Source organism: Cyprinus carpio, chromosome B17, assembly GCF_018340385.1.
Source record: "Cyprinus carpio isolate SPL01 chromosome B17, ASM1834038v1, whole genome shotgun sequence".
In the NCBI taxonomy this organism is placed as follows: domain Eukaryota; kingdom Metazoa; phylum Chordata; class Actinopteri; order Cypriniformes; family Cyprinidae; genus Cyprinus; species Cyprinus carpio.
In genome coordinates this window covers 21,320,431-21,341,359 of record NC_056613.1, presented here as the reverse complement: position 1 = coordinate 21,341,359, position 20,929 = coordinate 21,320,431, and the positions used below count along the sequence as shown (strand labels likewise).

General features: G+C 37.2%; 3 protein-coding genes and 1 long non-coding RNA gene across 4 annotated transcripts in view; 2 read left to right on the top strand and 2 right to left on the bottom strand.

The window, feature by feature from the left end:
• jmjd1ca (jumonji domain containing 1Ca) overlaps positions 1 to 2,152 on the bottom strand; it is a 67,584-nt gene extending 65,432 nt beyond the window's left edge. Inside the window, 1 exon segment of the mRNA XM_042742776.1 lies at positions 1,797 to 2,152. Coding sequence (XP_042598710.1) covers positions 1,797 to 1,925 — 129 coding nt within the window. The 5' untranslated portion in view covers positions 1,926 to 2,152.
• A 1,391-nt stretch (positions 2,153 to 3,543) lies between these two features.
• Positions 3,544 to 5,792, top strand: LOC122140183. Its single transcript, XR_006156877.1, has 5 exons — positions 3,544 to 3,719; positions 3,810 to 3,882; positions 4,577 to 4,670; positions 4,997 to 5,262; positions 5,366 to 5,792. It is a non-coding gene; the product is annotated as an uncharacterized LOC122140183 (long non-coding RNA).
• A 232-nt stretch (positions 5,793 to 6,024) lies between these two features.
• On the bottom strand, positions 6,025 to 15,716 carry LOC109107247 (activator of 90 kDa heat shock protein ATPase homolog 1-like). Its single transcript, XM_019120521.2, has 9 exons — positions 15,420 to 15,716; positions 13,719 to 13,909; positions 13,512 to 13,594; positions 12,897 to 13,014; positions 12,693 to 12,781; positions 9,678 to 9,806; positions 9,449 to 9,550; positions 9,259 to 9,310; positions 6,025 to 7,149 (listed from the first exon to the last, which is right to left on the bottom strand). Exons 1-9 carry the CDS (start codon positions 15,497 to 15,499, stop codon positions 6,977 to 6,979), a joined length of 1,017 nt encoding a protein of 338 aa, XP_018976066.2. The 5' UTR covers positions 15,500 to 15,716; the 3' UTR covers positions 6,025 to 6,976.
• A 1,921-nt stretch (positions 15,717 to 17,637) lies between these two features.
• On the top strand, positions 17,638 to 20,909 carry LOC109107643 (alpha-amylase-like). Its single transcript, XM_042742775.1, has 11 exons — positions 17,638 to 17,776; positions 17,872 to 18,044; positions 18,237 to 18,383; positions 18,499 to 18,696; positions 18,790 to 19,020; positions 19,119 to 19,252; positions 19,447 to 19,569; positions 19,642 to 19,741; positions 20,196 to 20,317; positions 20,457 to 20,582; positions 20,679 to 20,909. Exons 1-11 carry the CDS (start codon positions 17,668 to 17,670, stop codon positions 20,866 to 20,868), a joined length of 1,653 nt encoding a protein of 550 aa, XP_042598709.1. The 5' UTR covers positions 17,638 to 17,667; the 3' UTR covers positions 20,869 to 20,909.
• The last annotated feature ends 20 nt before the right edge of the window (positions 20,910 to 20,929 follow it).

Below are 20,929 nucleotides of genomic sequence, written 5' to 3'. Positions count from 1 at the left end.
GGGTGCCAGGAAAGATTCAAACGAATGAACTGTAATGGCTTTACTGAAGTCGACATGCATTTAGTGTATTGAGTAACGTGCAGGGTTCCCACAGCTTTTCGCTAATGAACATCCATGGCTTTTCCAGTCATTTGTGATGGCTTTATGGATTTTTAAAAGCATTTTATAGAGTTCAATGAGTTCAAATTTTTCAAAAATCTTTGAGAAATGTATAATAACTCAACTTTTCAAGCCACGTTATGCTTATATATGCAAGTATATATACATTTATACACTTGCATTCATACATATGGATGCATATGCAACTACAGAAATTAACTGCATATGCAATTGCATGAAGATATTTTTAAATATAAATACAATGTATGTACACAATAAGTGCATTACATCAAATTATTAATAAATGTTCGTACAGTTAAAGACACTTCATATAAAATGGATCCATATAGGTAGTACTATTTTACATCGTCCTCGCTACACGTAACATGTACTTACTCCAGAAATAACAGTAAGTTATGCATAATAACATGCAACTAACCCTAAACCTACCCTGAACCTTATAAATTGATATTGTTACTCAGTACTTAAATGTATAGTTACACTGTAACAACAACACATTAAATTGAAGTGTAACCTTAATTATACAAAAAAATCCTGTTTTCTTGATCTTCCATGACCGTGGGAATCTTGAATGTGGATACACATCGGAAAAGCTAACAAATGCTAGTGACATGTATTACATGATGTCATATTGCGTATGTCAAGTCATCTGCATTTCTATAGCAGTTTATACAATACAGATTATGTCTCAGCAGCTTCACACACACAGAAAAATAAGGGGCAAGAATTGTACCTTTTGGGGTGCAACAGCGTGTCCCTGGAGCAGTACCCTTAAAAGTACATATTTGTACCTTAAGGGTACTCTTGTGGTTAAAGGTACTAATATGTACCTATTAAAGGTACACATATGTCCTTTTAAAGGTACTGCTCCAGGGACAAGCTGCTGTACATTACCCCAAAACTTACAATTTTCAATCTGACAAACAGGAAAACAGCAGAATCGATTACTGAAACTCAACTATGGAGACATTTCAGATTTTGCAGTAAAACAGCTCTAGAGTCATTATTCAGTTCAAGTCAGTTCAGTGTTGTCTTACTAATTAATTAATGTGCAATTACACACACATTCTCAGAGAAGTACATACTAGTTATTCATTAGTTATTTCGCAGTACTCACATATATAAATACATTAACGCAGCAGTGCAAAGTGCATCCGTTCTTTCTCAAGATCTGTTTGAAATAAATATCAATATACAAAGATAAAAGGGATGTGTATATAAAACAAGACACCCCGTGATGAAGCTGTCTCAGTGCTGTGCTGGAGTCATTAGGCGCTACAGCGGCAGTGCAGTAAACTGTCTCACAACAGCTGATTAGCCTGAGTGAAGTCCCGCTGAGCTATGACCACACACACACACACACACACACACACACACACACACACACACACACACACACACAAACAGTTGTTTTTTTCTCTCTCTATCATAGTAACACGCCCAGCCTTCGACTCGTAGTAAAATCCGCCTGAATGTCTGTTGACTAAACAACTGACAGAAACAGACCTAGCGTTACCAGCTTTCAAAACAATCAACTTTCGCTGTCATATCAGTAGTTCCGCAAAACTTTTTTCTGACAAACGAGCGAAAAGGCATTTGTAGGAGTTATATAAACTGGAAAAGGCTCAAAAACAAGCGCAAGCTGTCCTAAATAGGGGTCGTGAGGTAAGTTTTACCGTTAGCGCGGGCGAGTCGCAGGCGCGGATGACTCCGGCTCTCCAGCTCCAGCGCGAGATCCCCGCGAGCTCCAGCCGCTCTCCTCCGCTCACGCACAGGCAGCGCTTCCCCACCAGCTCCACCGCCATAGTCCCGCAAAAAGTGCGAGAAATGTCCACGGACAACAAGCAAACTTCCTCCTACTGCGGGCTGCGGTGTTGACACATTATTAAAATATGGTGATTAAAAGTAGATTCTTGTGAGTTTGAGTACAGGGGGTTAAAAGTCCTCTGGCGAACGCTGATGTCTCTGTGTGCGCCGAGAAACTGACTTACACTGTGGGAGTAGAAACAGTCATTATGGCTCTCTCTCTCTCTCTCTCTCTCTCTCTCTCTCTCTCTCTCTCTCTCACTCACTCACTCACTCGTGGTATTCATCCGCCCAAGTTAAAGCACACAGGACTATCAGACCGCAGCGGGCAGATTGTCCGTCCGCCAGACTTCAGTTCACTCCTCTTTTGGAGGCTTTCTCAGTGTACTGCCGCGGACTACAGAAAAGTAGTCCCTCGTCTGCGCTTACATTCTGAACTTGAACTTCACAAACACATTTTAAACTTACAATTTATAAATTACAGGCGATAAATGATTGATTGGTTTTATAAGAAACTACAACTTTATCGCAAAATACAGTCTAACTATATCTGAATGTTTTTTATCGACCTTATAGTTGTCAAGAACGTGTACTATTTATTTGTTTGTTTGCTTGCTTGCCACAATTTACCAAACTGTTTTGCATGGAGATTGCAAGCATTCTTAATACAACTACACCTGCATTATTTTTTAATTAACTGATTATTTTATCAACTTTATAGGTGCAACTGCATTGATAATGTGTCCATTCTCTAAGAAAACAGTTTGGTAAATGGTAATAAATAAATACCCGCTGCAGATTCATTTATTTATTTTTCCTTGGAGAGTGCACACATTCCCATTATAGGTACCTGAACAAACAGTGAACAGTGATTTGAAAGTGTTGTATTCCAAACTACGCCTAATATTTTTTTTGTCATGTTATTTAACTTAATTTTATCATTTAATTTTACCTGCAATTAACTGGGTACAATCATCTGTATGTATAATGTTGCTAAAAGCATCCAAAAGTGGTGTTAGTGGTTCATTCTGTATCAGATGACCAAGTGTACACTCGGAGAGGCTGATGTCATTGGGCATGACTGGTGTTGTCATGTGAATGGTAAAAATAAACCCACTTACGCAAGCATAATCAAAGTTATGTGGTAACAGTGAGGAACTATTATTTCTAATATCTACATTCCGGGAAGCTCTCAAATCATATAACTTTCTCAGTTTTTCAATGTTTAAGAATGCAAACAGTCCATTGACAAAGAGGAAAAATCATTACGAGTTTATAATGTTGTTTGACTGTCCTCGTGTGTCGTGCACTGGAAATGCAGCAGACTGCACTGAACTCTCTTCAACAAAAATTTAAATTGTATGAAAAATGCAAGGGTCCCTTCCTCAGTTTGCACCAGTCAAGAACAGTATGACTGCAAATAAATATTTTTGTTTGTTTGTTTTTTAAATATTTATTATTTAAAATGACACTGCATTACATAAAACATTTCAGTAATTCACTAATAAGTGAGAGTAAATCAGTAATAAAATGAACACGTGGATTTTAAACAAATGTTAGAGGAATGTTTACAAACCTCACGCTGCACGTGACAGGGGTGTTACCTTAGAGGAGCTCGAGCCCTTGTTCTTTCTCTCCCCATTCATCTCTCATTCAATACTTCCTGTCAAAGGTAAACAAATGGTGCTCCGCACCCCAAAGTGTAAAATGATTCAAAATGTAAGCCGAATACGCTTATTTAAGAGTTCAAAATGCCCGGACAGAAGAGAAAATATAATGTTCGCTTTCCACCCGTGAGTATTTCTTGATTTTCGTAGTTTTATGAACATTGTTTGAAGCCTCCCACTCTGCCACTGAACCTCTCAACTCATCCTCATGGCCAGGGACGCATCAAGAAAATAATGCAAAAGGATACAGAGGTTGGACGAATCGCTTCAGCGGTGCCAATCATCATATGTATCCTTTCAAAACACCCAATGAAAAAAAAAAAGCCCAATTAAGCACTATTAATATTTTTACCATTGTAATCATTATACTTAGAAGAGGGGATTATTTACGGGGTTTAGTACATTTAAATAATAGAATATGAATATTCGATTCTTTTGTTCAAACGACTCCTTAGTTCATATATTTTTAGAACGCTGTGATTGGCTCAAATCAGTGAAATAGCATCATAAAAACCAATCACATTGCTTTTTTAACCTTAGTTCATACTTTTCAGACCAAATATCAACTTGTAAAATAAACTATATTGTAATTTATTTAAATATCTGAATTAATATAACGGTTTATAAAATAACAATGACACTAAAATAGACATAATTCCATTTATTTATTTAATAATTCTGTTTATTTATTTAAATATAAAAATGAGTATATCTATCTATCTATCTATCTATCTATCTATATATATATATGTGTATATATATCTATCTCTATCTATCTATCTATCTATCTATCTATCTATCTATCTATCTACAGTGTATCTATCTATCTACAGTGTATCTATCTATCTATCTATCTATCTATCTATCTATCTATCTATCTATCTATCTATCTATCTATCTATCTATCTATCTATCTATCATATTGTTCATTATTCATATGTAGTTCTTCATTCTGCTGCCATGTTCCATAACTGCAGATTTAGCTAAAGCTTTGGAAATGTTCCTCAGGTCTCTTCTCATCGTGAGCTGTAAAATAACACAGTCCAGGAACAGCAGAGTGATGTTCATAAATCACATGTGAGGTTCAAAATAGGCATCCTCTTGTCTTTAATAACATAACTATTCATATGCAATGTCCACAGTTTTGTGAGTTTGTGATTTTCCATCTATTTCTGTTCTTTTATTATATTTTATTATACATGATCTTTGTAGGAAACAGTGCATTCATTCAGAGAAGTTGTTTGACTTCCTGAAGGATTTGGCAGATCAGGCATCCACTGCATCAACATCAGAGTGCAAATGCCAGTCACACTTCTACAGTATAATTTGTGAAAACGCACAGGTGCCAGGCAAAAAGATGAAAGCAGATACAGTGCCATTGTAATCAAATGATCTTCCTTTAGGAAACGGTGGCAAAGCGTGTCTATCAAAGCCAGGTCACCGGAGAGGGAGGGGCCGCCCCAGAAAGCCACCAATGAGCTGGCCATCAACAGTGATTCATCCACTGTGAGTTATTGTGATTGATTTCACTGACACAGTGTAAAGGAACTTGACAAGTGATATTTGTATTTTTAATCTTGTCAATGTTCTTTATGTACATTTCTTTTTCTGGACTCTGAGCTGTTCATCTGCTTGGAAACTCATTCACCTTGACCGGGCTTTTGAAAAGGTGAGATCTGTGCTGATTTATTCATGTGTAAAGCTAATCTATTATAACTACATCAACCCAGTGTTCTGCAGATTGTAATTTTTCCCTTTTATTCTTATTTAAGTTTGAAAAGATCGAACAATCTCTCGCTGAAAACTGCAGTGTTATTTATGAAGACCCAGCATCTCTTGGGAGGGGGGTGTCATTGTTATTCTTAGCATCTGACATACTGTAAATGTTTAATTTTTAATTTGTGAAATTGCTCTCTTGTGGTATTCTATTGACCATGAAATTAATTATATAATTTTTGTTTTCAAGTTTTCCAGGGAGTTTTAAATTCTGATAAGAAAATAATTTATTATATAATAAGAGATTTTGTGATTCTGAGCAGCTCCACTATTTTTCTTTCAGTTGGATTCGTAATTAAAACTGTAGTTTGAACTGTCTTATGTTTATAATGTTACATGATTTTCTAAGCTGAGATAAATGTGATAATATAATATTTATAGATAAAGGTAAATATTGATTCTTTTCTTTTATCCACATTAGGTTACAGGGTTCTTTAAGCGGCATATTGTATGACAAGGTCAATTGTATTTTATAGTAAATATTCCATAAGGTATATTTTAAGATGTCAATATTACACAATATTGTATAAATGTGCATTTTCTACTCCTAACCTAACTCTTGTGATATATGACAAGATGTGTTAAATAAATGTTTAAAATAACCAAATATCTATTATAGGGCAATGCAAAATAATGGCTGAATAAAATATGAGGATGATGTTTCAAAGGTACTTTTATTTTAAGTAAATTATGCTCTTTGTCTGGTCACAAAGTGTGATGCAGAAAATATACAAGAAAATAAATAAACTCAAACAGGCCTCAAACCTTTTTCTGGATCGTAATTTGGGGGAAAACAACCGACATTTTCTTCCGAGTGACTTAAAATTGGTCTGTGGTTCGCTTTTCAAACATTTAAGTGGCTAAAACCAGGCAAACCCTGTAAAGGCAGAAATACAGTACTTGCAGTAATATAAAGCAAATACAAAAGCATTGATCTAAAAATAACCAGTTGTGCATTCTACATGATTTTCTTTTTAATACAGTCTGTTTAAGACAAAAGAAACAGGCTTTCTGCGGCTTGCATCTGTTTTGGTGAATATAAATGGCTAGGAGTAAAAATCACTTATGCTCATAATACTATTAGATGTGATGACAAAAATGTACATGAATAACTCCGTTTTCACCAGAAAGAAACATGAATTAAATGGTCCGAAATCTCTCTTTATTGTTTTCTCTCCAAATCATCTTCAAGAAGATCCAAAGGAAAGCCTCTTAACGTATCAAAAACCACGCAGTGCATAAAAGGCACCGTTCAACCCTGTGACCCTTTCACAGAACAGGACAGAAGTGCCATCAGTTACCATGCTAAAATAAGTACACTATATTACACACATACACAGATATTTCATATGACCAAAGTCTCCTCTTTAGCACTCCTCTCATCTTTTCATCTCTTGCATTTCTGCTTTTTCCATCTTTTTTTTTTTTATTCACTGTTAACATCAAAATCATCCAAATACAGGAAGGTGATAATGGAGCAATGTGATGCCTGCTGTTCAGTAGAGTCACATTCTGATCCTCTCTTTTGTAGGTGGAGCAAAATTAACAAAAATAAAAACAATTAAACAAACAAAAGAGCCAAAAACGGAGGCCGCTACATCCTGGGCTCAGCAGAGTCGTGCGCCGTAGCCAAATGTCTGTTTAATGGCGTGGCAGTAGTACCTCTGCCAGCCATCTCGTGTTCGTTCCTCTTCACTCTCAGGAACCGCCCGACACTCAATCTTTAACTCTGTCTCATTACCCTTGTCTGTGAAAGTCAATGTCACCATCGCATAGTGCTCTGAAATAAAAGCAAAAGACAGACAGTGACGATAAACAACGAGCAGAGATAATCGGCTAGATCTTTCTAAAAGTCAGCTGTCAGAAAGTAAAAGAGAGCAGTTAAATACATTATTTATAATGGGGCATGCATCAAAAAATATTTTTTGTGATATCAGACCACATACGTAATTTATTCTTCTTCTGCCATATAGTGAATTATACTACCATTCAAAGGTTTCTGGTCTAAGAGATTTAGGTTTAAAGTGCCCCTTTTATGGATTTTTGAAAATTGCCTTTCGTGCAGTGTGTAACACAGCTCTAAGTGAATGAAAACATCCTGCAAAGTTTTAAATCTGCAAAAGCACCGTGTATAAAGTTATTGTCTCTCAAAAGAAAGAGTTGACTCTGAATCGTTGAAACGAGTCGTTTTTAAAAGGAATCCCAAGCTGTTTAATGTTGAAGTCAACATGAAACATTAGCATATTGCCCACCCACTTGTTGGTCTTTTCCATTGGTCTGAATGAAAATGCAAATTCATTCTTTACCACCAGGTGGCTTTGGGAGCTTTAAAATAGCGGTTTCCCCGGTAACGCTGTACATCAAGCAGCACAGGGCTCACAAACGCTGCTTTATCAGGCATTACAGGCAAGTTGAAAATGAGACAAATCGGACCAATCACCGCCGATTAGCATCACGCTAAGGAGGGGTATGGAAAAATTAATCATTGAGCAAATCTTTTGGGAGTCGTTGCACAAATAAGGTAAAAATAAATGCATATTATAAGACAATGAAAGTGATTTTTGCCCTTGCATGCATGTCAACCTGTTGTTGGGGACTCTAAAAACTAAAATAAGAACCTTTCATTACCCATAATAGTGGCACTTTAAGATTTTTTTAAAAGAAATGTGCTTATGCTCTCACTTAAGGCCTTTTTACAATGAACGTGAAATTTTGACACAAATGTTCTGTGCTATGGCGCTTTTGAATCGAAACAATAGATCCCTATGGAGCTATTCACACCAGGTACCATCATTCACAGCACGAAAAAGCAATAATTTATTTTATTTTATGTATAAAATGTTTCATGGTGGTCACTCCACCATGAAACAGCCATCCAATTTAGATTGGAGCTTAGATCACGTGCCCGGAGCAGCATGGGTGGTGGCGCGGTTTTTAATACCAGTGGAAACCAACACAGAAGGATGCGTTCTTATTATCATTAGTATCTGGTTATCATTGTTCTGTATACAGAACATAATTTCTATTAATTCTCCACTGACTTATGTGATGTGAAGAGCACTGTCCATTTTCTTCCACGCTCGCGAGTGTTACGAGTCAGAGCGTGTTCACTCAAGATCTGTCAATTATGGGATAATAGCTCCTGCCTTTCTGTATGAAAAAATGAGAGAAACATTTTTCTACACATGAAATATGAAAGCAAATAGACAAATAAACAATATATTTTCTGTATGGGTTTTAATGCATCGCATGGTATTTTCATAACTATAAAGGATATTTATGACAAATGATAATCAGGTGTAGCGTTCAATCCATTATAAAACATACAAAGAGTGCATGTCTGCCTATTATAGAATAAAAACTACTTTAGATCACAATCAGAAGTTCTTACAATTACTCGATTATGGTTTAAGTGGGGTTTAACCAAAAACATTAATAATCACATAAATTTTACTTTTAAGTGTAACGATGCTAATTGTACCTGTATTTGTATTTTAAGATGTATTTTTAATAGCATTATAGATAGTTTGTATTTCTGGTGTAGAACCAAACATAAATACATATTTTTCCTCTATTTATCTTAGTTTAATGCTGTATATTGTGCAGCAGATGATGTAAAAACCATATATGAGATGCATATCTGAGGAAAAATGCATTATTGGTTAGCGCCACCTAGTGTGTCGGTGTGAATTAGCAGAAAGCGAACAATGTTTTCACGATCGGTGTGAAAGCACAGTATGTCGGTGATTCACCCAGCTTTTTCACATCGCGCTCAGTATTTGAACAGAAAAAATACAGTAAAAACAGTAATATTGTGAAATATTCTTACAATTGAAATATTATTCAATGTATAGCAAACAATGTAGATATAAAAGCAGATTTCTCTTACCACAAGGCCACGAGTTGAACCTCCACTTCATGACTATCTTCTGCTCAGGAACCTGTCAAACCCACAGCACATGGTTTCAAAAATCAAATCATAATTCAGTCATCACTCTCGATCATCACTGAATGTATTTTATTTAAAGGACAGCGTCTCCTGTCATCATGCTTTATGTGATTTGAATCCGAAATCTCACCAGCTCCTGGAACTCTCCGTTCACGTTTCCGTCCAGCAGGCGAAACTTTCCACCCTTTTCAGCCTCAACCACAGCACTGCTGCGTGTGAAAGCCTGCACCATCTGTAACACACAATTTGGCATTCCTCTCAAACAAATGTAATCACTCATGAGAAATGATCTGCTCATTAAATAATAAAAGCCCAGGGAGTCTGGTGGCTGTCAGCTGTGGTGGCGGGAAAAGACTCACCTCCTGATTGAGAAAGACCCTGTAAAGGTCTTCTGGTGAGGTGAGGAAGGTGTCTTTTAATGAGAACTTGCAGGTGGGGATTTTCACCCCTGTGTTGGGAGGAGGAGGAGCAGCGCTACATGAGCCGATCTGAAAACACAAACACATTCTAAGTTTAAACTGAAGCTGCCCTGCAGGACTTTAACCTCTCCATCACCATCTGTGGTTGAAAATAAAACTGCATGTTACTCGTAGAGTAGATCATACGCTCAGATGTTTTGAGGAATCACGATGGTTTCATTTAATCACCACATCAGAGCAGATCTGTCATGATGCATCAAGCTCCACTGAAAAATTTTCAACAAAGCATATATTAAGGTGACCAGATTTAACACTGGAGGGTTGCCGCTAAGAACTGACCATGTTACATGCTAGCTGACTAACTTGAAGTAAAATTCTGCACAACAACACTATTTATTGTAGATTCACGCAAACCACGATATAGAAGCTGGAGCTTGTTTTCTGTATTTACAGATATGACACAAACACATAAGAATGAATGACATAAGCCTGATATTTTCCCACAAAATCCAACCCAGCTGCTCAAAACAAATCATTATTACAGGCTTGCAATGATCGGGATTGAATCAGGATGAAGCAATAATATGAATTTGAACACTGAACACTTTTTTCATGTATTAGCTCAATAATAAATAACTCAGTAGCAGAGCTTTAAAGGGATCCTATTATGCTCTTTTACAAGGACTTGATTTTGTTTTCGGAGTGTACTAGCACCGGCTCTCATTCTAGGTTGTTCGAAAAGCACATTATTTTTCACATATTTTACATTATTACAACACCTCTCTCTCCAGTCTGGCATGAACTGCTGGAATAGTTCCTGTATCAAATTAAGGTCTGCCTTCTGAAATACGAAATGTGCTGTGATTGGTTAGCTGGGCCAATCTGTGTTGTGATTGGTTAGCTGGGCCAGTGTGTGCTGTGATTGGCTCCACTCGGCGTCTGGTCTGGAAATGTCATGCCCCTTATCATAGCCGCCTGTGAGCTTCAGTGTAAACATTGCGTCAAAATCAAATCAATTTGAGCGCGATTTAAACCTGGATGATTGTAACCGCTCTAAGCTCGTCTGTCTTGGGAACACTAGCGCGTCTCTGACATAGTGATAATTCTCACTGCCTTCTCTAGTGCAGCTCAACCAAGTTTCGTCCCATTCGTCGATATTTGTGATATCACAAATCCTGGAAAAAATGTCCAAACGAGTCGTTCGTTGTAGCTTTTAAAAATGATTTCTGTTAAATAAAATATCTCCTTTTGAACTGGACTTTGAGCTTTGTAACTTTGCAGATCTTTTTTATGCTCAAACAGCAACATTACAGACTAACTAAAGGTGAAAAAGCATAATAGCACCCCTTTAATAACATTTTTAACACATTTAAATTACTGTTTTTAATACATCATGACATGATTTGTCCATAAACTGTGGCTTTAAAACATGGATATATACATGTCCTAACATTCACATTGCGTTATGTAAAAGAACATAAAATATCAAAGCAATGAAAGACAGTACACAGACAGCACTGCTAATAATAGCAATAGATTTAATTTTCAAAATTAGAGCTTACTCCAAAGACTTACAATTTACATCCACTAATGTCAATCAATTGGTTAGAAATAAATTTTAGGGATTTAACGATGAGAGCCTGTTGAAAATCGATTCAAATCAGTTGAGATGCTAAGCCATTCGCGAAACAATTGTAGGAGTTTATGTTTGACCCTGGACCACAAAACCAGTCTAAAGTCACTGGGATATATTTTTAGCAATATCCAAAAAAAACATTGCATGGGTCAAAATGATCTATTTTTCTTTTATGTCAAAAATTATTAGGATATTAAGTAAAGATCATGTTCAATGAAGATATTTTGTAAATTTTCTACTGTAAATATCAAAACGTAATTTTTGATTAGTAATATACATTGCTAAGAACTTCATTTGGACAACTTTAAAGGCAATTTTCTCAGTATTTTGATTTTTTTTTTTGCACCCCTCAGATTCCAGATTTTCAAATAGTTGTATCTCGGTCAAATATTGTCCGATCCTAATAAACCATTCATCAATGGAAAGCTCATTTATTCAGCTTTCAGATGATGTATAAATTTAGATCTTGAAAAATGGACACTTAAGACGTTTGGGTTTTGTGGTCGAGGGTCACATATGAACGTAACTCTGAGGAGAAGTCTTTAGAAAGGTTTACGTGGTATTTTATTTTTCTCATCTCGCCTCTGAACTTTGCATATTAAAGTAGTGTTCATAAGTGCAGCTCTGCTTTGTTTACAGCGGTAACCCAGAAAACATTACATCACTGCTGTTCATAAGCGCCACCTGCTGGCAGAGAGTGAAATTGCATCTCATTCAGATCACCTGCCATTTTGTTCAGACTTTTAGTTTTATGTAGCATTGTTTTTACAAAACTAAAGTCAGACCATTCTGTTTTTGCTTCAAATTTCGAAATTACACAGTTTAGTTTAGATTGCTCTCATGCTGCATGTTTGCTGCATCTTTGTTTAAATCATGATTAAAATGCAGTGGTTCACAAATCCTTTGTTTATATAAAGAGATTTATTTTGTATAACTTGTTGTTTGAATTGGGGTTTGTTTTAAAATTTCAGTTTAGTTTTGTTATATTTCAATTTCACGAAGAAATGTGCAGCAATAGCCTAATAAAAGGACGCCTTTTCATTTACTGTATGTTTTCAATCTCATTTTGTAAAAAAAATAAAAAATAAAATAAAATCGTGAATCGAATCGTGAGTTGAGTCGAATCGCTACATCCCTAGTAAATTTAAAAATGACATTAAATGAGAAAAGATCTGGCATCACTTGTTTGTAGATGCTTCATGCTTTGAGACATATTATGTCTCATCCATGTGGCATACATATTCAAATATTGGGGCCACAGGATATCAAACAAATTGATTTATTCACAGTAGCATTTAGAAGTATAATTTATAGCTCACATGAGTTTTGTTAGACTTGGTTGTTGCTTGCGCTGTCTGCTGTTTCATCACACCATTGGCTGTTGGCAGGATCATGCCCTGTGTGAACTCTACAACAGACAATAACAGATTATAACAATCCACATCCAACAGACAATGCAGTAGCAGCAATGCTTATAAAACTCATATGCATGGTGCCGGTTTTGGTGTCTCAGTGAGACTTACCTGTTTTGAGGAAGTCCACGTAACTGGCCAGCGCAGTGCGGATTTTTTTGACTCCCTCGCTCCTCATCAGTGAAAGCAGCTCCGTCTCGGGCTCATCTTTACAAAGACTCACACTGATCTGCGAGTGACCCCGAAAAATACTCAACATCGTCACTTACATAGTAGATATACTCAACACAGCTACTGATTTTTTTTTTTTTTTTAAAGGCCCCATGCCTTTCCAGTTCTGTGTGATTTACTGGATAAGGATTTAGGATAAGAATTATAAAAAAATATTCAGAATTTCTACCTGACAAAACATACATTTAGAGTTTGGCATAACTAGAAACATGTATATTCATTATAAAAATACTCATTAAGTTGTAAGATGTTAATAATACAAAAATTATCCAGGTCTAGAAAATCATACTTTTAAAATGAGGCTTCCTCATATATCCAGGTTTCCAAGACCGTGGAAATAACAGTTATTCAATATCCAGTAAAACAGTTAAAACAAAAACTGATTCAACATCATAAGTTTCGTCTAATTTTAAATCCCTTTAAGGCATCTTGAGGCCTTAGTCTGGTGAAGGCACAGCATGTAAAAATGCAAAAAAAAGGTTTTGTTTAACTTACATCAAGGTCGTCCATGTCATTTTCATCCGAAAGGTTTGGAACTTCAATATTCCCCTTATATTTGATGCCTGATTTTGATGTCCCTATAAGAAGAGACAGCCCAAATCATGTTAATAGTTTATAAAGCCACCAAAAGTAAATAACTGATACAGTTAAACATTAAATTTGTGGCCATATTAATCTTCTGATCCGAATCGCTTTCCTCACCTCTCCAGTCGGCCTTCAGATTCCACTCATAGAAGAATATAAGCTTCCCTTTGCGGTTATTGATGGATGCTTCTCCCTCCACCTTGCTGACCTCTGTGATCTCACACTTGCCTTCTTCACTCTCCACCTGCAACCCCATGAGCAGCTCCTTCAGCTTCTCTGATGACCAGTTTGTGGCGTCCCTCTCGGTCCTAATAATACAAGGCATATATATGCATTGATATTACTCCATTATTTTTGCAGAATTCAACACTAAGGATTTTTCTTCTGGCCCAAGTGGTTTGTACTTGCCCGACCAAAATTGACATTTCCTCTGCTAAAAAATAAAATAATAAAAATTTGACCCATATAACATTGTATTCTACTAAAAGATTGTTACAACACCAAAACTTTAGATACTTGTGAATTTTCAGAATCGTCTATTACAATTTTGATATCACAGCAAAAATATTAATCTAACTACTATAAAATATAAAGAGCAACAACAGTCAGTAATAAAATCAGAACAAATTACAAGCAACAGGACAAATGAATGCAACAGAAAAAGGAAAACTGTGTCAAATAGTGCATGTGCACCGAATTGAGCTCATGATTGAATGGTTTAAAATTGCTACAATTTTTAAATTCTCAAGACTTAAAGACATGCAAATGCTGAACTTTTGTGACGATGCAACAATGTCAACTGTATAAACGATAAATAAATTCTATACAAATCGTTGATTGTCAGGAATCAGTCTTTCAAATGAACCACCTAAAGTATTATTAGACTATAATTATTACATAAATGTCCTGAGATTAGAATGCAATTCAATTGGGAAACTGAATGAGCAACACCTTATTCACGAAATTTAGTAAAGGAAAAATACTTTTCCAGGCATGTATCCAAAAAAAAGTAATATTTATGGTCTTTATTTCCAGGTTTTCCATGACTCAACCCTGAGAACTGTTTTTGACAAACCATAGCTTTATGTGACCGTCTTGCTGAATGATGTTTCTTTATGATGTCATAGCTGAAACTAGTTTCTAAAATATTTGTTGACAACTAAAAACCTTTTCACTGATGGATGGAGCTTCTGCCAAACACGTATAATGGTTGAAATGCTTAATCTTACTGTTCCTTCACTCAATTATATTATTCACCTGATATAATTACCTTATAAAACCCGCGTTAACCTAACTAAACGCCCATTTATCACGCTTTATCATGTATTCTGCTCTGAGTAAACCGAGAGTATCTCTTCCTCGGTAATCTTCAATGTACACGCTGCTGAAGCTAACACACAACGAACAGCGGAAACGATGAAAACTGTCTAACGACGACAACAGCAGCTGACAACCCGAGTAACAGACGAACAAAAACAAGATTTTCGTCTACTGATATAAATATATCGACAAGAAAGCAGTCGCACGGAAGATGCTGTGAAAGCATGGCATGAATAAACTTGTGACGACGCCGACGGACCACTAGCCAGACGCCACCATTTCACTTTAAAGATAAAAATAACCCCTAAAACAACAACAACTTGCGCCATCTCGGTCGCAGCGAGCCGCCCCTTGACCTTATTATATTTTCTTCGGTCGAGTCTTCATGAGACAACGGGTTTAAAGAGGACAGCTCGGGTCAGAGGCGAGTGTGCTTTAGCATGTTAGCATCAAGATGGCTTGAGTGAGTGAGTGAGAGGATGTGCCGGTGACTCTCACCAGTGCCAGTTGTTGACATTTGTAGCATCCGCTCTCTCCTCCACGATCCAGCGAGGGTCTCCTTCTCCCCACTTCGCCATAATGATTTAATACAGATATTCTGCTTAAACTGAATGAAGCTGTGGGTTGTGACAGAAATGTGTCCGCCACGCGTGTACTCTCGCTTCTAGAACCCTCTCGACCGCTGCCTCTAGTTCTGCTGCTCGTAGAAATTACTGGAAACGGAAGTGAGTCGCGCTCAAAGCTCTCCGTGTTAAACACTGGCTGCTTCGAGAAGATTCCGCGCGAACCTGTTAAGCGCCGCCTTTACCTGGGGCATCATTAATAAACGTTGCGCACGCACAAAATGGGCATAGAAACATGCGAACGCAATTTTTCACGCACATATCGTGATTTATTATAAATATGTACGCACCGTACGGATATATCAGACCATGCGTACGAACTCTTTTTCCTGGAGTGAGAAAAGTAATTAAGTAAACAACGATTTTAAACTCTCTCTCCATTTACACTAAATACTCCACTCGCATTAATGCAGATAAACACTGAAATTACATAATTAAAAAAAAAACATAATTACGTCATTTTATTAACAATAAGCTAAATACTTTTCCTGTGGTATGCTGTTTTAATGACAGCGAGGAGTGCTATAGGTGCACAATAATCCATCTTTAAACTAAACTACAGATCACATGTTATGAGAAATATTTTTGCGATTTTACCATTGTCCGGTATATGACCGATGATGATATCTTAGTGTACAACCGCAGCTGCACGGAGGTGTTGATGTCGCATCTCAACAACATCATGAAAAATACCACTATGTTTGAAGGATATATCTAGGAGAAAACGGTAAGATTTGCATGTTTCCTTTTTAAAATACTTTGTCAGTGACGCGCCGAATCAGACAATTGTATTTACACTGTAATTAATATGGGCCTTTATGTTTAGATTAAATGTTGTTAAAGGATGTTGTTTTTAAAATGTGATTTGGTTTTATTTGTTTTAAATTGTTTTAGATGATTGATGTACTATTTAGCCAGTGTAAAAAGAACGAGATCACTCTATTCTAAAATATATCTGAGAACAACTTTAAACCATTTTGTTTTTATGGATTTTTCATATATTTATTATAAAACATAAGGATACTGGATAATTTTTTAGCAATACAAATTAATGTGTATGGCACAAATGGCATTATAGTCCCCATCTCATATTTCTTTAATGTCTCGGTGTTAAACATGGTGTCACGTGCATGGGAATATGAAATGATATGTAGGTGAGGTTATGCATAGAAAAACTAGGCGTTGTAAGCTACATATATGGTGATTTCGGGGAGGAGACGAGGTGGAGATGCACTTACGCACAATCTTCCCCTGACTAGGATTTATAAAGAGATTTTTGCGCAGGTTCTGGCGTACGCATGGTATTATAAATCTGAAAACTTGTGTGCGTACGCAAAGTCTAGCTTTTGTGCATACGTACACTTTCAGGATGAAATCTACGGAGAGTTTTATAAATGAGACCCCTGGGCTTTACACGTGAGATGCCAAACAATTCTGTGTGGCTTCATACAAAACGAGAAATTTGGCATAGATGTAGTTCTTTTTGTTGGTATTACTAACAGTTTTTGTTTGTTTGTTTCTGGACATGAACCATAGCAGTGACATTTGTTCTTGTAAATACATTGTAGTACCACCTAAATTATGAAAGAATTTAGCTGACTTTTGAAAAATATTTTGCAGAATGCCAATTGTATGTTTGAATGTAAGTGGCAGATTACTTCTCTGTGAATACGGACCTTGTTTTTGCTTAATTCATCTCGCATTATTAAAGAAAATACAATTTCAATGTAAATGCACTGAAGGAAAACTTAAACTTATATCACATTTCTTTAATTATATATCTATCAATATTAATGTCTACATATTACATTTTAATGAGGAAATCCAGAACAAATGTAGATTTTATTAACACCATGGAACAAGGAACGAGCACAGACAGACAGACAGACAGACAGACAGACAGACAGACAGACAGACAGACAGACAGACAGACAGACAGACAGACAGACAGACAGACAGACAGACAGACAGACAGACAGACAGACAGACAGACAGACAGACAGACAGAGCAAGGAATAGATGAACTATACCAGACACTGGACATGGAAACACACAGGGTTTAAATTATGTGACTAATCAAGGAATTAACAAGACACACCTGGAACTAATGAACATAATCAGACATGAGGAGGAAACTAGGTCATGGGGAGAATAACACAAGACATGGGAACACAGGACTGACAGTGAGTCGGTTCAGGATTGCACGGTGGTTTAAGCAACAGCGCTTAACATGTGTGGTAGTCTTTTGAACTGTAGATGATTTTTCATCATTCATTGCATTGTGACACTGAGATCACTCACCCTAAGTGGTTTTTCTCTGCACAAAGGCACAATGAAGCTCCTGATTGTAGCTGCACTTGTTGGACTGTGTCTTGCCCAGCACAACCCAAACACTAAACATAACAGGACCTCCATTGTCCATCTGTTTGAGTGGCGGTGGGCAGATATAGCTGAAGAATGTGAGAGATACCTGGCACCGAATGGCTACGGAGGAGTTCAGGTATGTTTACAATGCTTATTGATTCCAGCACAAATTCGCCCGCACTATTTTTAAATAACCGAATGATAAATGTGATGTTTGAACCTTCCTGAGCTTTCAGATTAGATATGTACAGAAGGTTTTGAATTGTAAAGGATTATAAAAAATGTAAAAACCTATAAAATAACAGTTCGTTGTTGTTTAATTTGACAGATCTCTCCTCCCAGTGAGAGCATTGTAGTGACCAGTCCTTGGCAACCTTGGTGGCAGAGGTATCAACCAATTAGCTACAACTTGTGCTCCAGATCAGGAACTGAGGCAGAGCTGAAGGACATGATCACACGCTGTAATAATGTTGGGGTAACACAAAACTAAAGCTCATAGTATTGTACCTCAAAAACAGTCAAATGACGATGCTTCAATGCAACTGATAACTATGCAGCATCTCCTTTTGTGTTACTGTGCCGTCATGTAGGTGAACATATATGTGGATGCAGTGATTAATCACATGTGTGGAGCCGCTGGTGGAGAGGGCACTCACTCCAGCTGTGGATCATACTTCAACGCCAGCAAGGAGGACTTCCCTGCTGTTCCCTACTCAGCATGGGACTTCAATGATGACAAATGCAAAACTCCCAAAGAAGAGATTGAAAACTACAATGATATTTTCCAGGTTCTTGTTTGCAGCAGTGTTTTTAACTCTTGTGTGGACCCTTCAAGACATATTCTTGTTGTTGACTCCATCTCGTTGATTTGGTGTTGACAGGTCAGGGACTGTCGCTTGGTGAATCTCCTGGATTTGGCCCTGGAGAAGGACTATGTTAGAGGAAAAGTAGCTGAATATCTGAATAAACTGATTGATCTGGGTGTGGCTGGATTCAGAGTCGATGCTTGTAAGCACATGTGGCCTGGTGACCTTACTAACATCTACGGCCGACTCAGGACACTCAGTACCACTTGGTTTTCTCCAGGCACCAAGCCCTTCATTTATCAAGAGGTATCAGCATCCCATCAAGACCAGAGTTACTTAAAATGGTTGTTGAAAACATTAATACAAATGCCTTATTATTTATTTACTTATTTTTCTTTTTTCAGGTGATCGACTTGGGTGGGGAGCCCATTAAAGTCAGTGAATATTTTGAACTTGGAAGAGTGACAGAATTCAAGTACAGTGCGAAACTGGGCACAGTCATTCGTAAATGGGACAAAGAAAAGCTAAGCTATCTCAAGTATGCAACAGTAACTTATATTATGGCAGCGCTCTCTGGAAGACTTGATTCTGATTGGTCAAATGCAGCATTGAGTAGCCATACATTCTTGTATATATGTTTGTTTTAATCTGCATTTGTACTTAAAATCATGCTCGGCAAAGTTTTGGCTTCTAAGAGTTATTGAAAGAGTTGTAAAACATGGTTTGTTTTAGAAACTGGGGAGAGGGTTGGGGTTTCATGCCTTCTGATAGAGCTGTGGTGTTTGTGGACAATCATGATAATCAGAGAGGCCACGGCGCTGGTGGAGCTTCTGTTCTGACATTCTGGGATTCTAGGTAAGATATTTTGCTGAAGAATTACGACTATTCCTACTGTGAGCGGTATGTTTTACATTGTGAATTTTGCAGGCTTTATAAGATCGCTGCAGGACTCATGTTGGCTCATCCATACGGTGTGACCAGAGTCATGTCTAGCTACCAATGGGATCGACATTTTGTGAATGGAAAGGTAAACGCGTTCAAATAAATTAACAATTACATTGAAGTCTTATAGCTGGTTAAACCAACATGATTGACATTACATGAATGAATAGTAGTATATGAATAGTAGGGCTGAAGGCACAGTGGGGTAAAAGTTGCATTTGATTTATTTTATTTTCCCCTAAACCACTGCAGCACTGTCCTAAACATCCATGTTTTTCACTTTAATAGTTGTAGGTGGAAATTTGGCTGATTCTTGATGTGATTGCAAGTAGCAATAAAACAAAGTTGAGCACTAAGCTGACCTAATAATTAATGTTTGTTTAAAAATGTTAAAGATGTAGAAAATGAGAATGTATTTTTTTTTCTACAATCATGCACAATGGGACTAAAGAAAAGCACGTTTTCATTAAGATGTGCCATGAGTGTGCTAAATTTTCAGAAAACCTGAACAAATTATGTTTTGGTGAAATAAAACACAGGATGAGAATGATTGGATGGGGCCTCCAAGCAATGCCAGTGGATCCACTAAGCCAGTACCCATCAACCCAGACTCCACCTGTGGGAACAAGTGGATCTGTGAGCACAGATGGCACCAAATCCGGTGTGTGTGTGTGTGTGTGTGTGTGGGGTTTTTTTTTATTTTTTTTTTTATTTTTTTTATTTTTAAATAGGTCTGCTGGACACATCTTCCTAAAGTCAGTCAAATCGCAGCTGTTCACGTGCTTTATTCCCCACCACAGAAATATGGTGATTTTCCGTAATGTGGTCAATGGCCAGCCTCTCTCCAACTGGTGGGACAACGGCAGTAATCAGATCGCCTTCAGCCGTGGAAGCAAAGGATTCATTGTCATAAACAATGATGATTGGTGAGAATCTTGCGACACTAATCCATGAATAATGAATATGTTATAATACAAATGAGCTCATAACTGCTCTGTAACTGGATTAAACGAATGTCCCAGGGCACTGAAAGTGACGCTGAACACTGGCCTGCCCATGGGTACATACTGTGACGTGATCTCTGGAGATAAGAGTGGGGGCACTTGCACAGGACAACAGGTGTCAGTGGGTCCTGATGGACACGCCGCCTTCAGCATCAGCAACACAGACGAGGATCCATTCATTGCCATCCATGCTAACTCCAAACTGTAGATTCAGTGAGGGTATAATTAATAAAGCAGGATCAATTAACAGTGTGGTTGAGCTTTTGCTA